The sequence below is a fragment of the Bos taurus genome, chromosome 3 (genome assembly GCF_002263795.3).
Source record: "Bos taurus isolate L1 Dominette 01449 registration number 42190680 breed Hereford chromosome 3, ARS-UCD2.0, whole genome shotgun sequence".
NCBI lineage: Eukaryota > Metazoa > Chordata > Mammalia > Artiodactyla > Bovidae > Bos > Bos taurus.
Genome location: NC_037330.1, coordinates 83,577,954 through 83,596,478, shown reverse-complemented (window position 1 = coordinate 83,596,478; position 18,525 = coordinate 83,577,954). Strand labels below are relative to the sequence as shown.

General features: G+C 42.2%; 2 protein-coding genes across 6 annotated transcripts in view; one reads left to right on the top strand and one right to left on the bottom strand.

Moving 5' to 3' along the window:
• The window catches only part of PATJ (PATJ crumbs cell polarity complex component), a 381,060-nt gene that overhangs the window by 339,677 nt on the left and 22,858 nt on the right, over positions 1-18,525 (top strand). For all 5 annotated transcript variants that reach the window (XM_024989559.2, XM_024989560.2, XM_024989558.2 and 2 more), the window contains 4 exon segments: positions 273-387; positions 1,124-1,161; positions 4,481-4,603; positions 5,360-5,464. In XM_024989559.2, coding sequence (XP_024845327.1) covers positions 273-387; positions 1,124-1,161; positions 4,481-4,603; positions 5,360-5,464 — 381 coding nt within the window.
• On the bottom strand, positions 12,288-13,908 carry LOC782781 (uncharacterized). The gene is made up of 2 exons (NM_001168605.1): positions 13,835-13,908; positions 12,288-12,952 (listed from the first exon to the last, which is right to left on the bottom strand). The coding sequence occupies exons 1-2, from the start codon at positions 13,838-13,840 to the stop codon at positions 12,440-12,442; spliced, it is 519 nt and encodes a 172-aa protein (NP_001162076.1). The 5' UTR covers positions 13,841-13,908; the 3' UTR covers positions 12,288-12,439.

The following is an 18,525-nucleotide window of genomic DNA, read 5'->3' as shown; positions in this document are numbered from 1 at the left end:
GTGATGGAAATGGCAACCCACTCCAGTGTTCTTGCCTGGAGAATCCCAGGGACGGGGGAGCCTGGTGGGCTGCCGTCTATGGGGTTGCAGAGTCGGACACGACTGAAGTGACTTAGCAGCAGGGTGATGATAGAGGGAGTGTGAGTTTTCCTTTTTGTTTTCTTTTTTGGCCTCCACAGAATTTTCTATTACATGGTTATGGTTACTTCAGTAGGTAAAACAGTAATATTAAGTATGAATTTCTAAAACTGACCACTGAGTTTCCTTTTCAGGGGAGTCAGCATAGCACACACAGCAGTTTCCATCCTTCCCTGGCTCCTGTCATCACCAGCCTGCAAAACCTGGTTGGCACAAAACGAGCTTCAGATCCTTCCCCCCAAAATTCAGGTATTACTTCAGACACACCATCAGCAAAACCATCCTGTTACCCAATCTTTTTTTAAAAAAAATTTACTGGAGTATAGTTGATTTACAATGTTGTGTTAGTTTCAGGTGTATAGCAAAAATGTTTTTAAACCTTTGAACACGGCCACATGAGCCCCAAAGTTTCTGAAAGCCCTGTTCTAAAGGAAGGAAAGCCATAGAGATCTGTGTTTGAAATGTGCCTTAACTTTACACATGAAAAGAAGAAAAGCAGAAATCTAAAGTACTTCATAAAGGAAAACCATTTCCAAAGAGAAAATTTAAAAATTATGGGTCACTCAAGGAAGGTCAGAGTGTGTATCCCATCATGGGTGGGCCAGGGAAGGGGGGTTTTAAGTCTTTCCTTGGGTAAAGTTATCTTTGATTAAGGCAGAAAAATGTGCTGTGAGACACAAATGGCTCACCCTCCAAGCCATTTACTCACCATATTCCAAGCAACTGCTGCTATAGTCCATCTGCTTTTGTCAGACCAAATGATTATGGCCACATCTATCTCAAACAGAAGGACTTGCTAAAAATAGAGGACATAACCCCTGATAGATGGTCGCCAGTTAGAATTTTGAGAAAGGGTACAATGCCTTCTTGCCTCAGTATTCTCTCCTTAAAGACCGAGAAAATGATGCCATTTTCATGGGACAATATTATATCCTAGATATGTTATCTCTTACTTTTAAAAAGTTAATTTGTTGCTTTTTAATAGGCACAGATGTGGGACCAAGGACTGTTGAGATAATCAGGGTAAGTCATTGATTTTTTTTATTTTTTTCTGATTTGTTTTAGATTTGCATAATATGTACATCTTCCCCTCAATGCAATGTATTGGATTATTAGTGTGCTCTTTTAAGTTACTGAAGTAAATAAATGGTCTGTATAACACAGACATACTTAGAAAAATAAAGCAAAGCACGTTCATGACCACTGTGAATTTTTTGGTGCATCCCATCCACTTCATTTTGTGTACCATGTTTAAGTTTTATAAAAACAAACAAAAAAATGGTATCAATTAGACGTACTGTTGTAGCTTGCCTTTTTTACTTTACAGCATGGACTCTTAGTCATGCAAGTCAGTATTTTTTGACAGCATATGGCATGATTTTTGTCAGTTAACATAGTATTCCATCATATAAATGTGCTGTAATTTTTCTTAGCCAATGTCCTCTTATTAAACAAGTAGCATATTTCTCAACTTTTGCTATCTTTTATAGCAAAAGATATCTTTGTATTTTCTTTTTGGCTCATATCATGGGTGTTTTCTTTAGGATTATTTCTTAGAAATGAAATTGTTGGGTCAAAATCCACACTTGGTTTTCAAAGGCTTTTATACATAATGCTAAATTGCTCTCTGGAGAAGACTGTGTAGGATGCGTTTCAGTTCATAAAGTCATCAAGTCCTAATTTTCAGACTCCTGTGTGATATGCAGAGTGTTAGAAAGCACTTTTATTTTGCTCATGCCTATTATTAAATTTGGGATTCAAGAAGTAATGAAAAAAATTCTGACTTTGTTGTATTCATAGTTCAGCTGTAGTAAAGTGATATCCAGCTTAACTGGGTTCTCTGGACTCAATTAGACTTATGTTTAAAGACACTTTACCATTTATTAGCTCTATGACCTGTGGCGAGTTACTTAAGCTCAGTTTGCTCATCTGTAGATTGGGCTTCTAACACCTCACAAGGTAAATCTTGTTGTTTGGATTAATGAGGTCATGCACACAATGTACTTAGCAGAGTACCTAGTTCATCATGAATGTCCAGGAAGTGGAATCCTTTGTCATTGGCTGCAACTTTGACTAAATCTGCCTGATTATTCCAAGTATCTTTCCACCAGAGTGGCAACTCAAATGTTCCTTGGATGGGGAAGTTAAAATGTACCAATATGTGCATAATTATGGATAAATTAAAGAAACATCATAATGAATTTGAACATAACCAAATTATTCCATAAATTTCTCATTCCAAGATTTATAGCATATCATTTTCTGTTTTCTTAGTCATTTCAGCTGCTTGTTTTTACAGGCTTTTATAAAAAGGCCAGTTCCTACCCACCCTGTTTTTCTACATATAGTCAGAGCAGAAACTTTATAATGAAACGCATCTTGCCATTTGCATGTAGGGCTTTACTATTGATGCATTCAGATGCATATAGAAGCTGGGCACAAACTTTGGAAAACAGGGTGTTGAAGTTTTTTCTCGTATGGTTTTTTGGTCATTCTGTTCTTTTTCCTTTTTCCAACTTTACCGAGGTAAAATTGAAGCACATTGACCTATGTATATTTTTAAGTGATCAGGTAAAACTACAGAAGCCTTGCAACCCTGTAGGTCCTTTTTCCCAAACCACTCCCCTAACATGTATGTCCTTGTTATCATATGTTAACATGGGCTGCATAATTTGAGAGCCCTGCCAGACAATGGTATCATCTTGGCTTTAAACTGTCCTACATATTTGAAAGAACTTAAGAAAATTTGTCACATTTCCCTGGTTCTTTGCATGTCAAGTAACAGGGTTTTTCCAACCCTGCTAAATGTTATGCTATATAGACCCTGAAGAATGTTGTTTATGTTTTAGCAGTATCCACCCAGTTAGGCTCATATTGCAAGTTATGGTATGAGTGGTGGTTCAAATCTCAGTTCAGTTCCTGAGTGTGGGGCTGTCCCTCACGAGTGTGGCTTAGAGTTGAGCTTCAGAATTCTGTGGGTTCCCGGGATCCCTCTCTCTGACTCTTTCTACTCTAGTTTTCTTCCTTCATTCTCCAGCCACCAGGTCTCCTTTTCCTCTTTCCCCTGACCAGAAAGATGAGTTAACCTCAAAGTTTTAACAATTTGCACCAACTATATGGGGGCTTCCCAGGTGGCACTAGAGGTAAAGAACCCACCTGCCAATGCAGGAGACACAGGAGACTCGGGTTCGATCCCGGGATCGGGAAGATCCCCTGGAGGAGGAAGTGGCAACCCACTCCAGTATTCTTGTCTGGAAAATTCCACGGACAGATAAGCCTGGCAGACTGCAGTCCATGGGGCTGCAAAGAGTTGGACACGACTGAGTAATTGAATACAACAACAGCCAATTTTATAGCCCCTTGACTTCAGGTCAAAGCTGTCCGGAAAACAACTGGAAAATGTACCCTCTGCTATTGTTTCTCCAAATTCTAGCTCTCCACCACAATTTGAGTTTCTTTACTTTTCAGAAGCCTCAGGTAGTTGTTCTCTAAGTTTTGGCAAGAGGTCTTCATTTTAATCAGTAGGAGCGAGATGCCATAGGGTATGTATGCCACCACGTTGAAACTGGAACTTACCATTTGTTCTTTTAGTGATTTTTAAAATATTAACCCTGTGATATACATGTAAGAGAAACCTGGACAAAGGCCAGGGTCTCTTTAGCAGAGTCAGAATGAGCCAAACAGTCTCACCTAATGATCTTAGGGAACATTTTCAGCCACGTGTTGCTTCTCTCTCCAAATTCTGTAGTCACTGCAGTGGGCGTCCTTGAAGATCCTTTGTTCTAACTCGGTCCTGCAGCTCCTTCAGAGCCAAGTGTGTTTGTTCACACCCAGAAGAGCATGATATGTGCGGTAATTTAATCATAAACACCATATGAGGACACACTTGCCAAGTCTGCATCGAAATTGGCCACTGAACAGCGGTAGCATAGGGTTTGCTTTTTTCTTTCTTTCTTTTTTTTTTAAATTTTTTACTCCTACTGTTGCATTTTACTGAGCTTTTTCTGTGGTCCAGGACTGTACTATATCACCTCATTTAATCTTCAGATCAACACTGTGAGGTAGGTGGTTTTCTTCCCACTTTATGAAGAGATGGAAGCTCTAAGAGGTTAAGGAACTTCCTAGGACACCACCTCCCATCCCCCTGTCCCAGCTAATTAAGTACTTCAGTTAATGAAGAGCTGAAACACTGGTCTTTCTGACTTCAAAAGCACTGAAGTTAATTCCTATGCTCACTTGACCTCCTGTGTCACAGAGGAATTTTGTTCAGCAACTCTCTGGGGACCATCAGGTTGTGACTCTTCGTTAAACATATAAGCATTGTTTTTCTTCTCTTTTTTAGGAGCCCAGTGATGCCCTCGGAATCAGCATTGCTGGAGGAAAAGGAAGTCCCTTAGGAGATATCCCAATATTTATTGCCATGATTCAGGCCAGTGGTGTGGCTGTACGGACACAGAAGCTTAAAGTAAACAGAGCGGGTGGGGAAGTGCTCACACCATGTGATGGGGTGGGGTGGGACAGGACGTGGTTGCCAGGGGCAGTGGTGGGCAGTGGTTTAAACTGGAATTCCAGCAGCCATCAGAGACCCACACTGTGGGCAAAATGCATTGGCGACAGTTTGTACCTGAAATTCATTATGACCCTAAGCATATAAAAATATAGTTTATATCAAAGCTTCTCAGTGAAAGATGAAATTGCAGCTCATTTGCAAAGCTTCCCATATCATTTTTAGCACCACGTGCCACCTGAAATTGATTTTCACCTGAGAAAGATTTGACCTTAGAATCTTCCTTCCACCGAAAGCATCAACATTCTTATGATTTTTTTCCCCCATCACACCTTAGTCTTAATTTAGGTGGAAAAAAATAAAGCAGAAAATATTTGGCTTCCTCATTAGAGCTTCATTGAACAGGTAATTTGTGCATCCCACTATTAGTAGCAAATGGATGTATGCAACACCACCATTGCCCCGGTACAAAAGTGGCCTGCCGGGCCTTTTAATAATCAAATCTGACCCCCTTCTTGTTTCTCTGATTGGTCTGTATTTGGGCGAAAGCCATAAAAATTCCTCATGCTTCTGGAGCATGCATACACAGTAGAAACACAGAATCTTCACAATAGCCACAAATGGGAAATATGACTTACAAAGAATTTTAAGCATTCTTCTCAAATTTAATTTTTCTTAATGATAGTGATTTTTCTCCCACTTTTGTACTTCCAGGTTGGAGATCGGATTGTCAGCATTAATGGGCAACCTTTGGATGGGCTGTCTCACGCAGACGTGGTTAATCTGCTGAAGAACGCCTACGGGCGCATTATCCTGCAGGTATTGCGATCAATGGAACGCGCAGCTGGGAGAGGCAGATAAGTGGCGAGCAAAAACGATTGAGCGCCACTGGCAGGAGGCATCACCACCCAGCAGGGTGCTTGCTGATGTGAATTATGAAGGTTGAAAGCAAGAAATTATTATTTTTATTCAGAAATTCTTTAATGCCACCCATACAGGCAGTGAGCATGATTATATGAAAGCATAACAAGGGGAGAAAAATTACTCTTTGCTTCACATGATAAATCAACAAGGCTTTTAGCTTCTGGTGTTCTTTTGTAAATCAGAGTTTGCATGGAATAGGAAATGATTTCTTTTCTTATATCCCAAAACTGCATCTGAACTGTCCAAGCGCTGTTTTCTTCCAGTCCTTTAAAGGACAGGAAAAGTAACAGTGCTTTTTTCCTGTAGCATAAATGATTGCCAGCACTGCTAAATACTACATAGTAGTCATCAACTAAGGCAGACAATCATATTTCAGCTGTGGTCCCCAAGAGTATTCTCCAGAGGCACAGGGAAATATACCAGGAAGTAGAAACAAGGTGTGCTCTTAGTCACCCCTCCTTCTCTTTCAGCACTCCGAGTATCTCTGAGATTGATGTCATGCACTGAGCTAGAGCAGCGACTGGCAGCCAGTTTCATTACCGACCTCCCCCCAGAATCTATGATTATAAACACCATCCTTCTGCAGGGGTAATATTAAATGGTCTATAGGTAAAAAGAATAAAACTCACCATTTAGTATCTCAGAGAAAGGGCTAGCCAGCCCCTCTAATCATTCTAGTCTTTAATAAGTTCGAATTGAAAAACCATTACTTTGGGGAGGAACAATTTATGGTGCTTAAGTCTCACCATCTCAGAGGTCTAAGTCAAAAGTGCCAAAACAGACATTTAACCAAAGTCGGTGGCTTTCAACACATGGAAGGGAGTTGTAAAAGACTGCCAGGGGTTTCCAGGGAGTTTATGTGATAGGCAACGTATTATTCAATGATCTGGGTCCCCAAGTTTCTGTTGAACACAAATGGAAACTGAGTGGACTGGGGGTAGAGTCCCAGAGATGGCTTCCTCATGTCCTCATCCTCAGGGGTTACCTGTCATTTCGCCTTCCACCCCTCAGTCTTCCTCAGAGCCTGCAAATCCTGGCTTTTTCTTGTTTCCAGCTCTTGCCTTTCCTTCGAGTTATGCTGACCCCTAGAGGCCATGCAAGTGCAACTCTTCAATCACAGAGCTGTGGCCCATTAGTTATACAGGATTTTACCAGAAAGTTGTTTCAAAGGATAACTATGTACAGGAGGGGGTTGGGGTGGGGGGAGGGAGTGGGGAAAGTGTTTCCCTTAGTGGAATCTAGTATTATTGACGTTGTTATTTTCCAGCGTAATTTATTCAGCTCCATCTTCTTCACAAAGAAACGGGAAGGCACAATGTGAAAGTATGACATTCACCATGTAAAGTTCCTTAAGTGGAGATGAGCGCACGGTCTCCCTGTGCAGAAGTTAATGCTCCATTCAGCCAAATTGCCACTATTAACATACTTCTGAAGGGATTCCTTATTTTTCCTATTTCTGCATTTTAAGAAAATGACTTTTGGTTTCAAAGCGTTCTCTTGCATTAATTACATTAGATGGTGGTGTTATTTGTCTAACAGGTGCTGTTAAAAACGTAATAGAATCCTTTGGGATTTTGACGGTTGTGATCTACTCAACTCTGTATGTGTATGTGTGTGGGTATGGGGCATACGTGCTGCTAAAAGCTTTAGAGACAGAACTCGGGAAATTCTTACATCTTGTGTCGGACGCCTTTCAGTTGCATAGTTGTATTCACTTTAATTGAAACACTGTGCATGGAGTGGTACCAGCAATACATTATCACAGCTGACTTGTCAGTAGGTGATTATTTTCATGATCAGGTGAGCCAGCCCAGTGGCAGAGCAGTAGGAAGGTCAGATAATTGTGTCTGATGTTGTGGAAAATACTTCTTGTTGGTGCACATGCAAAGCGATCAGCAACTGCTGATGGCACAGGGAAGATTAGATCTGGGTCAGCAGACCTCGGGGTGGAGAAGGGGAAGAGAGTGGAGGAGACCACCAACACTTCTGGAAGCTTCTTCCTGTAGTTTAAATTGCTAGTGCTAGGTATAGTAAAGAAGCAGCTATTCCTGCCCTTGAAGTCTGATGGTATCTTATTGTCAAATGAAAATTGGTCAGTGGGAATTGATTTGGATGTAGGGATCATTTTAAATATTCTCAACTATATTTGGAGGTAGAGTTTGCCTGGATTTGCCTGGTTTTGAAAGTTTGCCTGGTTTAGCACTTTTGTCTATGAATTACCATCCAACCTTTTTTGGACAAAGCCAGATAACCCAGACTCTTATACAAATTTTTGTTTTTACCTCTTTCTTTGAGAACACAGAGGATAAAATGAGTGTATCAGGGATTTTTGTCACTACAGGAGCCTGTGGGGCTTTCTCTGGATCCAGACCTTTTAGCATATAGAATGTGGATTAAGGCAGCAGTAACTAAACTAGGAAATACAGGAAGGGTATGTTGGGAGAGAAGAGAACGTTGTGTTTGGAGGCACCCAAGGTAGAGAGATCCAGCAGACAGAGGAAGTGTGCTACCAAAGCTTGGGAAGACTTCAGTGCTGGAAATGGGATAAACATGGCCATCCACAACTTCTTGGGGTTGACATTCCCACTGCCTGACACATACTTCATAGGTATTGGCTGAATAAATGAAACAGTAGAGACAAACACAGAGAATAAGACTTGGAATCAGTAACAACTATGGATAGCAGGAGAAGGAATTTCTTGGCCAACCCAATAGCTTATGCTTTTCTCTTTGAAAGCTTTAGAATGTAGTGTACAGGTATTTTTCTTCTTTTATTTAACTTGTTCACTTATTAATGGACCTTAAGTTAAATTTACTTCATTTCTTGTTTTTTCTCTCTTTCTCTTTTTTCAGTTCCTCGATGTTGGACGCTGGATCTCCTGAATTAATCCTGTGTCTTATTTTTTCTGTTTCATTTTCAGTCTAGGGGTCCCAAGAGAAGTCACTGTTTTCTCTATATTATCTTGAGCATGGCATGTCTCTCCTAACCAGCAGTTGGGCCCTTTTACATCAGTTTTTGTTTGTGTGTGTTTTGGAAGATGCCCTCAAGGACCTCCCAGACATATGCTTATTAATCCCCCTACTTCTGACTCTCTTCTGCTCCCTGAGAAAATTAGGATATACTCCAACAAAAGAAGAAAGTAAGAGAGAGGGAAGCCAGGGGATCCAAAGCTGAGGAACAGGGAAGTCCTAGGACAGCTATGCAGCAGGCAGAGAGAACAATTTATCCAAATTGAAGCAGGGGGACCAGAAGACTCTGAGAAAGATTCCTCTGAATTAAAGAGGGAAAAAAGAGGGACAGATGGATTACCTTGTATATTTAACTGCATTGGAGGTTTAAGGTCAGGTGGAAAGTTTGGGGCTGAATTATTATAATATATAAAAAATTAAACAAAATGAGATTTATTATTAACCTTGAGGACAATAAACTTGTACCAAAGAAAGGGGGAGAGAAATGTAAACATACAACAGTAGTCGGCTCAATATGAATAACATTTACGTAAGTCATAATAAAACCCACAGAATGAAACATCATGATGCATAAAATATTAGTAGCATGACAGTTTGAGATGTGTTCATAGGAAAATATGAGAGTTAAATCTTTGGAGTTGAAATAAGATTGTTGGAAATTGTTAAAACTACAAAGATTCAAGTATTTAACACATATAAAGAAACACAGGAAACAAGTAGAACTTAAAAATATAAAAGGTAAGTGTAAGATTTTGGCAAGCTAAATTTTCATCTGTTGGAATAAGTAGTCTATAGATGTGACTGAGTAGTCTATAGATGTGATCAAGATGATAAAGTTCAAAGTAGTCTTATAAAGTATATTATTTAGCTTATATCTCTAGAATTGAAAAGAGAAATATTCAGTATGTCTCTAGGGAATAAGAGTGTTGAATTTTTTATCATGTACTATATTACTTAATTTTAAATCATGTGCACACAAAAGGAAATATCCTAGAAAATTCCAGGAGTTAAGAATACAGGTCCTAGACCCTAAAGGAGAAAAGAATTTTAAGAACACGGCACTTACAATGAGACAAAAGTAAATAAAACTGTGGGAAGGCAGCTGTCAGATCAATCACTGGCAATCTTTAAAATAATTGATTTCTCCCTTTCAAAGTTGGTGGCAAGTCAGTAGAATGCAAGGGACTAGTTGGGAGCAAAGGACATAGGAAAAAAGATGGAGGTAATGTTATTTCTAAAAAAGAGGGTAAGAAGTGTTTCACAGCATTTGAGTCTGATGGCTTTCCTTTGAGGATAATCATTTTCTATGAATGAATAAAGAAGTGATTTTGACATTTGAGAAAAGCACTTCTCAAACTTCAGCATGCTCCAGGATCATATGGAGGGCTTGTTAAACAGATGCATTGCTGGGTCCCACTCCCAGAGCTTCTGATTCTGTTGGACTGGGGTGGATCCACAAATTTCCCTTTATAACAAGCCGCCAGGTGTTGCTGATGCTTCTAGTTCAGAGAGCAATCTGAAACCCACTGGGTAGTGCATGCTTTAGAGATGAGCAAAGATTTGCACTGCTCTTTTCTCTATGTCTGGAATACCCATCTCAACCTACCAGTATCCCCTCTTTATAAAGGTACATGTGAGTAGTTCTTAACCTTGATTGCCAATCAAATTGCTGACTCTAGTATCAGTTCCTGGGTCTCACCCCATGGAATTTGGTCTGGGATGTGGCTTGAACATTGGAATATTTTAAAGCTTCCCACATGATTTATTATGTAGCCAGGGTTAAGACCAGCTATCTGTGAGGGTTCCTTATGGGTAGAAAGCCAAGTGGTGCCAGAAAGGGGGTGATAAACTTCAGGAAATGGACCAAGAGCTACCGGTTTGAAAAGTTGAAGTGATGACCTCAGGTAAGTTCTGTAGGACATGTAGGTTTTAGTGTCAGAAAGTTGAGTATTTTTGAATACTTCAAAAATACTTCTTCAGCTTCCTCTAGGAAACTGGATCATTTCTCCTTTCTTCCAAGGTTTCTGTGAGAATTAAATGAGGTGTAGCATTTAATAAAAATAGTGGATTATAAGTGTTAAGCATTCAATAAAGTGGAAAGTGAAAGTGTTAGTCTCTCAGTCATGTCTGACTCTTGGCGACCCCATGGACTGTAGCCCTCCTGGCTCTTCTGTCCACGGTATCCCTCAGACAAGAATACTGGAATGGGTTGCCTTTTCCTCCTCCAGTGGATCTTCCCAAACCAGGGATTGTACTGGGGTCTTCTGCATTGGCAGGCAGATTCTTTACTGAGCTACCAGGGAAGCGTTAAATAAGTGATTATTGCTGTCTGTCTGTCATTGCTTCCCAGGTGGCCCTAGTGGTAAAGAACTCACCTGCCAGTGCAGGAGACATACGAGATGTGGGTTTGATCCCTGGGCTGGGAAGATCCCCTGGAGGAGGAATGGCGCTCCAGTATTCTTGCCTGGAGAATCTCATGGACAGAGGAGCCTGGTGGGCTACAGTCCATGGAATCACAAAGAGTCTGACATGACAGAAGCAACATAACACACACTTTATTACTCTCATTATAATAACATTGTCTTGAAGTCAGAGGAGGCTAAAATTCCTCTTAAAATCCTGGAAGTGTGGTGGTTTTCTAGGTGGCATTTGAGATGTGTGCCATCAGATGGTGATGTGGCCAAGTCACTTTGCTTCTTCTTACTTCATTTTTGTGTTCCCTGGTGGCTCAGAGGGTAAAGCGTCTGCTGCAATGCAGGAGACCCAGGTTTGATCCCTGGGTTGGGAAGATCCCCTGGAGAAGGAAATGGCAACCCACTCCAGTACTCTTGCCTGGAAAATCCCATGGACAGAGGAGGCTGGCAGGCTTATAGTCCATGAGGTTGCAAAGAGTTGGACACGATTGAGCAACTTCACTTTCACTCCATTCCAAACTTAAAACATTTCACACTTCAGACCATGTTTTTAAAACAAATACATTAAAATCAGTGTATTCTGATGTTACTAGAATCAGTGTCACTAGATTCTAAATAAAAGCTTTAATCAGATGGGCTTTCTACTCCATTAAGTTACACCAAATGCCAGGCATGGGACAAAGCAAGCTCATTTTGATTGTTCTGTAATGTGCCCTCATCTTAAGATGCCAACTTTCTCAGGGGTCACCTTAACCTGACAGTCTTTCTCTCTGTCTCTAGTGTATTTGTACTGTGGATCTAGGATGCAAGTTGGGCATGAGTGTGGAGTTTGTACAAGATTTTGTTGTTGTTGTTGTTTAATTGCTAAGCTGTGCCTAACTCTTTTGTGACCCCATGGACTACAGTCTACCAGGCTCCTCTATCCATGGGATTTCCCAAGCAAGAATACTGAAGTGGGTTGCCCTTTCCTACTCGAGGGAATCTTCCCAACCTAGGGATCAAACCTGTGTCTCCTGCATTGCAGGAGGATCCTTTGCCACTGAGCCACCAGGGAAGCTCATTGTAAGATTTGGGTCCTAACAGATATAAGGCTAATCTCATTCCTTTACAAGACCAGCAAGTCAGGAAAGTTCTAGGCAAGAAGCTCAAGCTTTTATGCATTGTAATGTCCTGGATGTACATTTGATGCAATGTAAATACTTAGCTGGAAAATATTTTCACTTCTCAATTCTTCAAAACATAATCCACCCCAAACCTGTTTTTGAGCAAAGGTACTTATCCTAGGGTCTATGCAATAAAGACTTGTGTTTTATTATTCAATTAGAAAATGTACCAACATACATGGCTCTGATATAGAACATACAATTCTGATTGAAGTTTTGTTTTTAACAAAAAAAATTAAATGTCACAAGGACCTAAATAAGGCACGAAGAGAGCATATCAGAACAGATACCTTCCTAAGGTCAAGGTTTAAGGAGACAAAAATCTAAGGAGATAAATATTGAAGGAGAAATGCTCTGGGAGGGGGAAATTCATTTGGAGGGGGAAACATGGAGTGAGGAGTTGGGGCAGTTGGAGGGGGAAACACGGAATGAGGGGTTGGAGCAGTTGGAGGGGGAAACACGGAGTGAGGGGAGAATTCATTTGGAGGGGGGAACACGCTTATTGGTTCTTCCTCTTCCAGGGATTCACGGGTCTCTCTTTGTTCCATAAGTTGAAAGGATAAGGCCTCTTCCCCATCCTTCATTTCACACATCTTGCCCTCGAGTGGAGTGACTACCTCCTTCTCTTCTTTCCTTTCGCAAGTCTCCCCCTCCTCAGGTGAAGTGATTTCCTCTTCCTCTTCCTCCAAATCAATATTCTGCCCCTCCCGAGGTAGGGAAGCTTCCTTTTCTTCTTTCAAGTCCGTGGTCTCCCTCTCCTCAGGGGAAGAGACCTCCTCCTGCTTTGGGTCAGTGGTCTCCCTCTGCTCAGGTAGACATTTACTGAATGTTTGACCCTAACACCGTTGCGGAGATACAAGAAAACAAAGTACTTTCATTAAGCATCTGGTAAGTCTAAGCTGGTGAACCCACAGAGCAGCTTAGGACACTATTAATTTAATACATGTATCCCCATCACCCAGCAGTTCCATATCTAGTTCTCCATCTTAAAGAGCCTCTCTTGGGATGCTTATCACAGCACCATGTGCAACAATGGGGAAGAACAGAGACTTAGAGGACTTGCAGGTTTTGAACCAGGTTAATGACTGTGAGAAGGAAATGGCAACCCACTCCAGTATTCTTGCCTGGAAAATCCCATGGACAGAGGAGCCTGGTAGGCTGCAGTCCATGGGGTCGGTAAAATTCGGGCACGACTGAGTGACTTCACTAATGACTGTGAAGGGTAAGTGGGAGCAAAGAGCACATCTGCCTCCTCAGGGCCCCTGGGGGCCTGAGGGATGAGGGGAAGGGTTGCTGAGCTGAGTGATGTAAAAGGGCCAGACCATAGGTTGTGGGTCCTACAAGTTGGAGCTCGCCCTCGCCAGGTCCAAGGACTCCAGGCACCACGGCTCTTTCAGGTTGCACAGACCTTAGACCTCATCACCTCAGGACCCAGAAGCCTCTCTGCCTTACCCCAGAATCCCTGTCCATCCCCCACCCCCTCTCCACTTAGAATGTCCACGTCTGCCTCGGACACCAGGTGACAGCAGCGGCAAGCCTGCTTGCTGCAGGGTGAGGAACACATTTGCTGTCCTCGGAATCTACCATGGAAGTTCACGCCCAGTAGTTCAAGATTTACTTTAAACAACAACCAAAAAAAGACCAAAATTCCTGTTAGCCTGTTTGCCTCCCCCTTCTCACAAGTTAAACACACAAATTAAGCCGTCTTCCAGTCTTACCTCCATGCCTGGTCCCTGGTCTTGCTGGGCGAAGAGCACTTCAGACAGCAGGGCTGAACCAAGACGTCTTTGTCTCCTCAAACTTGTATCTAGCTGAGCATACCTTTCCAAGATCAGATTATCTCCTTCTTCAAGTCTGGGAGACCAATCAACTCTTAAGACCAAGATTGTTGATATAGATGCCTTGGGGCTATCAAGTCATTCTGGGGATGATGGGTTTATCTGTTTGTTTCTCTGCAAAAGACCAAACTATCAGTGAAAATCCTTCCTATTTCCTATCCAGCCCCTTGTATTCCACTTCTGAAAAATAGGCAGGAGCTGGGGGATCCTAAGTTGCTCCTAGGATTTAATATTATCAGTTGTTGAGAGGCCCTTTTATTTCAGGGTAGGGATCAAGGAGAGGCCTTACCACCCTGTAAGATGGTGCTGCCAAATGTTTTTGTATTTTCTAGCTAGATAAAATATTTAACTTTTACCCAAATAGAACTATGACTTCGGTTTCACAGTTTATAAGGGCTCCTGAAAGTTTATTAAAGTTCAAAAGCTTTCTTCCTAGAACATCCATGGAGTGTGTATTTCCTACATCCCAAACCCTCTCCATGTAGTACTGGGGGGGAAGGGTGTATCTTTCCCTCCTGTTGCTGAGCACCCACTGTGAAGTTCAGCTCTGCTTCCAGCTGCTTGTTTGACTCTCTGCACTTCACTCTTCCTGGCTCCGTGTGTAGACCCTACTTCATTATATGCAGAATGAGGCATATCTCCTGGTGTGAGGGTCCAAGACCAGGTCTGTACCCTTTCACCAGGTGATTTGCCTGACACCACATGGGCTTCCAGGTGACACTAGTGGTAAAGAACCCACTTGCCAACGCAGGAGACATAAGAGACGCAGGTTCGATCCCTGGGTCCTAAAGATGCCCTGGAGGAGAGCATGGCAACCCACTACAGTATGCTTGCCTGGAGAATCCCATGGACAGAGGAGCCTGGCGGGCTACCATCCACGGGGTCACAAAAGAATCAGACATGACTTAGCAACTAAACAACAACTACAACATAGGAATCCCCTTCACCATATCCTAAATCCATAGAGTTTGAGTCTCTACTTGAGTGCTTGCTTTGCGGGGGCTCATGTCCTAACCAGCTGAGCCTTTCCTTTCTGTAACTGCCTTAGTTGCTAGAATTTTTTCTTCTTAAAAAGACCCCAAACCAATTTCACTGTGTTCTGTGGAAATTCAGAAAATTGAACCCCATCTGCTGTATTCCTTAAGAAGGTTTTCAGTTCAGTTCAGTTGCTCATTTGTATCTGACTCTTTGCGACCCATGAATCACAGCACGACAGGCCTCCCTGTCCATCACCAACTCCCAGAGTTTACTCAAACATCACCATTGAGTCGGTGATGCCATCCAACCATCTCATCCTCTGTTGTCCCCTTCTCCTGCCTTCAATCTTTCCCAGCATCAGGGTCTTTTCCAATGAGTCAGTTCTTTGGATCAGGTAGCCAAAGTATTGCAGTTTCAGTTTCAGCATCAGTCCTTCCAATGAATATTCAAGACTGATTTCCTTTAGGATGGACTGGCTGGAAAGACTGTTAACAATCATACAAATATGTATTAATATCATGACAATTTGTGAGGAATATTCAGAGTGCTACAGAGAGGAAAACAGGAAAAATTAAACATAGGTAATCAAAGAAGGTTGGTATAATGGAAGTGACATTTAAGCTGATGCCAGGCCAACTGGTTTGGCTTCAGGGGCCAAACCAGGTTGGGCGGGGGGTGGGGAAGGACTCCAGGCAGAAAGAACTGGAATGTGGGGAGGAGGGGTTGATATAGATGGGATTAGAGGAGTAATTCTGGAAAGGACACTTGTATAATTAGGGAGTCTTAATGTTATTCCAGGTACAAAGAGAGACCACTGAAAGGATTTAAGCAGGGGAGGGTCATTATCCATTTTGTATTTCAAACAATAACTGGCTCTTGTGTAGAAGAGAGTAAGTGGGGATTCCAGGTAAAAGGCAACCAATGATGGTGGATTGAATTAGGATGGTGACTAGGGAGATGAAAAGAAAGCAGACTTGAGAAGTATTTTGGAGGCAGAGTCCAGAGGATTTGGTGGTAGATTATTCAGAATAAGCATCAGTATGGTTAGCATCCTAGCACCTTAGCACCTTTCCAGATGGGCAATCACCAGCCAGCAATTGGGTATTTTCAAGATTATACCTGCTGCTGCTGCTGCTAAGTCGCTTCAGTAGTGTCCGACTCGGTGCAACCCCATAGACGGCAGCCCACCAGGCTCTGCTGTCCCTGGGATTCTCCAGGCAAGAACACTGGAGTGGGTTGCCATTTCCTTCTCCAATGCATGAAAGTGAAAAGTGAAAGTGAAGTCGCTCAGTCGTGCCCGACTCTTAGCGACCCCATGGACTGCAGCCTACCAGTCTCCTCTGTCCATGGGATTTTCCAGACAAGAGTACTAGAGTGGGGTGCCATTGCCTTCTCTGAGATTATACCTAGTGGGTTTCTAATTAGGCAGCTGGAAGTGCTATCTACTCAGAAGAGGAAAACTAAAAGGAAAATGAATTGAAGGGATTTGGTTGTTGGATCAAGAATTTGGATTTGGTTGTATTAATTTTAATAAGGCTTTGAGGTATTAAAATGCAGATATTGAGTTGGCAATTGGATATAACAAACTAAGCTGGGAATTGTCAGCACATCATTGAAATTTAAAGCTGTGGGAATGTGGATGCTGTACCCTAGATCCTGAGTGTACAAGGGGGAAACGGCCAGGCCTGAGCCATGAGGGGTATGTAGAATAGCAGAGACACAAGAGTGGCCCAGCAGCAGGAGGAAAGCCAGAGACGGTGTCATGAAGTCAGGGTCAGACCCTGGGGATGGCAACTGGAAGGGAGTGGGCTTTTGAAAATGATGTAGGCTGAGAGTAGGTAGGATTACTTAAGTCACATGCAAAGACAATTCCTCCACTACACTTGCTGGGGACGAGAGGAAAAAAAACTGGTGGGAAGTGTAGAGGACAGTTTGTCATTTTCCTTTTTGTTGTTTATCCTAAATATCCCCCAATTCATTCATTCTTTATATGATCGTATTTCCAGAAGGCCTTATAACTTATGCAAAACAGTGTTTTCCCCCAGAATAGGATGCTTCACCCAAAATGTGTTCTGATCCAGCCAGGGCCAGCCTGTGGCTTTCCCTTCTAAGTACTCTATTAGCAGATGCAACGAAGCTTACTTATTCGTATTTTGGTAGTCATGCCCTCTGTTGGCTTACCCTGAAACTGCAATCAAATCAAGCTCTTGCACTGCTGCCAAGTCAAGTCCTTTCACCCACTGTTGCTCAGTCTCTCAGTCCTGTCTGGCTCTTTGTGACCCCATGGACTGCAGCACGCTGGCTTCCTTGTCCTTCACTATCTCCTGGAGTTTGCTCAAACTCACGTCCATTGAGTCGATGATGCCCTCCCACCATCTCATCCCCTGTCACCCCTTTTCCTCTTGCCCTCAGTCTTTCCCAGCGTTAGTGTCTTTTCCAGCGAGTCGGCTCTTCAGATCAGGTGGCCAAAGTATTGGAGCTTCAGCTTCAGCATCAGTCCTTTCAAGGAATATCCAAGGTTGTTCTCCTTTAGGATTAACTGGTTTGATCTCTTTGCTGTCTAAGGAACTCACTCTGTCCTTGTGTGCTAATATCATCTAGAAGGACAGTTCATCAGAAGCAAGGGTAGCCCAGGAGCCCTTGAGAAAGAAGTTTGGATAACTAGTTGAGGTAGAAGACAACTCCAGAATAAGCAGACAAGGCAGGTTTTTTATGAATCCTGTGTAACAGGTGAAAAAACTGAAACTTAAGCATAGTACCATTTAAGTAGCAAAAACAACTTCAGATCTTCATTCTGTCAGAGGTATGCCGTATTTCTTCTTAATTCTTTGCAATATTTTTGCAGAATAGAAATATAACTGATTATTTACATGTCAATTCTATACTTTTGTTTGTGTGCATGCTCAGTACCTCAGTCATGTCTGACTCTTTTTGACTCAGGACTGTAGCCTGCCAGGCTCTTCTCTCTACGTGATTTCCCAGGCAAGAATACTGGAGTGGGTTGTCATCTCCTATCCTGGGGGGTCTTTCTGACCCAAGGATCAAATCTGCATCTCTCTCTTTGGCAGGCAGATTCTTTACCACTGCACCACTCTTCGTTTGTGCCATACTTTTGTTTGGGACCATTGAAATGCGAATCAGTGAGGAAGAACTTGAGAACCTCTTGATGAAGGTGAAAGAGGAGAGTGAAAAACCTGACTTAAAACTCAACATTCAAAAAACTAAGATTATGGCATCTGGTCCCATCACTTCATGGCAAATAGATGGGGAAACAATGGAAACAATAATAGACTTTATTTTTTGGGTTCCAAGTCACTGCAGATAGTGACTGCAGCCATGAAATTAAAAGACACTTGCTTCTTGGAAGAAAAGCTATGACAAACCTAGGCAGCATATTAAAAAGCAGAGACATAACTTTGCTGACACAGGTACATCTAGGTAAAGCTATGGTTTTTCCAGTCATGTATGGGATGTGAGAGCTGGTAAAGAAAGCTGAGGGCTGAAGAATGGATGCTTTTAAACTGTGGTGTTGGAGAAGACTCTTCAGAGTCCCTTGGACTGCAAGGAGATCAAACCAGTCAATCCTAAAGGAA